General features: G+C 20.7%; 1 protein-coding gene across 1 annotated transcript, besides 1 other annotated feature; it reads left to right on the top strand.

The window, feature by feature from the left end:
• Nucleotides 1–853: 853 nt before the first annotated feature.
• Nucleotides 854–1,165: a repeat region.
• Nucleotides 1,166–1,846: 681 nt separating this feature from the next.
• On the top strand, nucleotides 1,847–2,385 carry EHI_157260 (AIG1 family protein, putative; the record flags this gene model as incomplete). The annotated part of the gene is made up of 1 exon (XM_001914473.1): nucleotides 1,847–2,385. A coding segment is annotated over one exon (539 nt), but the record flags the coding sequence as incomplete, so codon positions are not given.

The raw sequence follows: 2,385 nt of genomic DNA, 5'->3' as shown, positions 1-2,385 counted from the left end.
TTTTATATTTTACATTCACTTCTCATATTTTATCGACATTAATTGAAGGTAAAAAACTACTCCATGTTAAAACCATTGCAATTTCATTTTCTAATCTGCTATTATCAAAGTTCTCAATTCACTTTGAATCTACAAAATACATTGATATATGAACTACTTCATCTTCTACTATTTCTTCAATGAGTTTTGATATTTCTTAAAACAATACTTCTTTTTAACTTCTGTCATTTTGTCTAATATTTTTGAGGTATATAACAATACCATTTATTCAATACAATACACACATATTCACAAAAATCATAATTTGAGAAAATATTATTTATTATTTGAATCATTGTTTTAATACGTTGTGATAATCGAGGAATATTAACGTCTAATCAGATAACAATAGATTCCATTTCTTTTTGTTCTTTAATATGATCTACTATTTCTTTGTTTTGTTGTCTTTCTTTTTCTATACCATCATAATCATTAAATCAATGTGTGTCAATATCAAATACATAAGTTCTATCATATTCTCATTAAAACCCACTTGTTTCTTGTGTTATTATATTATTACTATCATTTACTTGAAATTTATTATTTTTAACGATGAAATTACTAAGTGAACTTTTACCATCATTTATATCTCCAATTAAAAGTAGTTGAACTTCTTGTATGTCTTCTTGTAAACTCATTATTTATTTTTTAGTTATAACTTCATTTTGTTTATTTCTTAAATGAAGTTTATCATTTTTATTTCAAATTTGATGTAAAAACAAATATTTTCAAATGGTTATATTTTATAATTTCTTCTTTCTTTAAATGATAGAAATTAACTTTTTATTTTATATTAATTCACATGGAAAATAATCTTTCCCAATACAAGAAATACAACAAATTTTAATGCTAAATGCAATGTTTAAAACATTAGGTATTGTAAAGAAAAACAAACAAAACATAGAAACCCAATGTCATACAATAAAAAAGAAATGTCAATGTCAATAAATTGCATAATAATAAAGGTAAATGATATACAAAGGAAAATAGGATTAGAAGATGAAAGATACAAAGAAAAACAAATAAGAAATAAGATAAATACAATAATAATAAAGATTACACAAATAACAAATACAAATGGCTAACAATAAAAGAGATACATGAAAGTAAAGAGATGGTATAATAACCACCAAGAAGTGTATTGAAACTAAATATAAAAATAAATAATTAAGTGTTAATAGTATTTTCATTTACTCTTCCTTGCTCATGTGAGATTAATTCTTTCATTCACTGTTATTAAAAATAAATAATTTCTTTATTTCATTTATTATTTAGATTTTCTTCTTGTTTTATGAATGAATCATTTTATTTTATTGTCTTTTTTATTTCTGTTTATTTCTTCTTTTTAATTTCTTATTTAATTGTTATTTTAATTTTGATTTATTATTTCTTTATTTCTTATTTAATAAATGAATATATCATTATTATTATTATATTATTATGTATAATTTCATTTATTATTAATATCATCATTTATATCTTTTTCTTTTATTATTATTCTTTCATATTATCTTATTTCATTATTTCTATTATTATTTATTATATTTCTTATTAAATTATTTCAGAATAATAATCAAATAATAACTGAGTGAATCAATGTTTGAATATGTATTAATATTTGTGTATTTCTGAAATACAAACTTCAAATATGAATGGGTTATTGTTAATAAACAAAAAAGTGAATTAAAATAGTTTGAAATATCATTAAATAATAAATAAAATGAAATAAACGTCATTCAACAAAAACAAAAATAAATATAAATACACTGAAATAATATTTAAATAAATAGGAACTAAAAAATAAATAATGAGTTTACAAGAAGGTGAACAAACAAAATTACTTTTAATTGGAGAAACAGGTGTTGGTAAAAGTTTACTTGGTAATTTCATTTTAAAGAAGAATGTTTTTAGAGTTAGTGATAGTACAATTTCAGAAACAAAAGAAGTTGCTAAATGTTTTGGAGAAGGAGATAGAAGTGATTTAGTTGTTATTGATACACCTGGTTTTCATGATACTGATTATTATAGATTTGATGAAAAACATATTCAAAATATTGTTGATTGTGTTAGAGCTGAAGGATTACAAGGAATTGTATTAACAATGAATTATAATACGTTTAAATTTACTGATAATCTTAAACGAGTTATTAAAATTATAAATGATGTTTTTCCAATAAAAGACAGTTGGAAACATGTTTGTATTGTTTGGACTAGATGTTTTTTTAATTATATCCCAGAAAAGAAAATTGAAAAAGGTAAAAAAGAAAAACAACAATTCAAAGAATATTTAATTTCATTTATAAAACAAATAAATGGAACAAATGAAGATATTGATATTCCAATGTA

Source organism: Entamoeba histolytica, genomic scaffold (assembly GCF_000208925.1).
Source record: "Entamoeba histolytica HM-1:IMSS scf_1104750518655 genomic scaffold, whole genome shotgun sequence".
Taxonomy (NCBI): Eukaryota; Evosea; order Mastigamoebida; family Endamoebidae; genus Entamoeba; species Entamoeba histolytica.
This window is presented reverse-complemented; position numbering and strand designations above follow the sequence as displayed.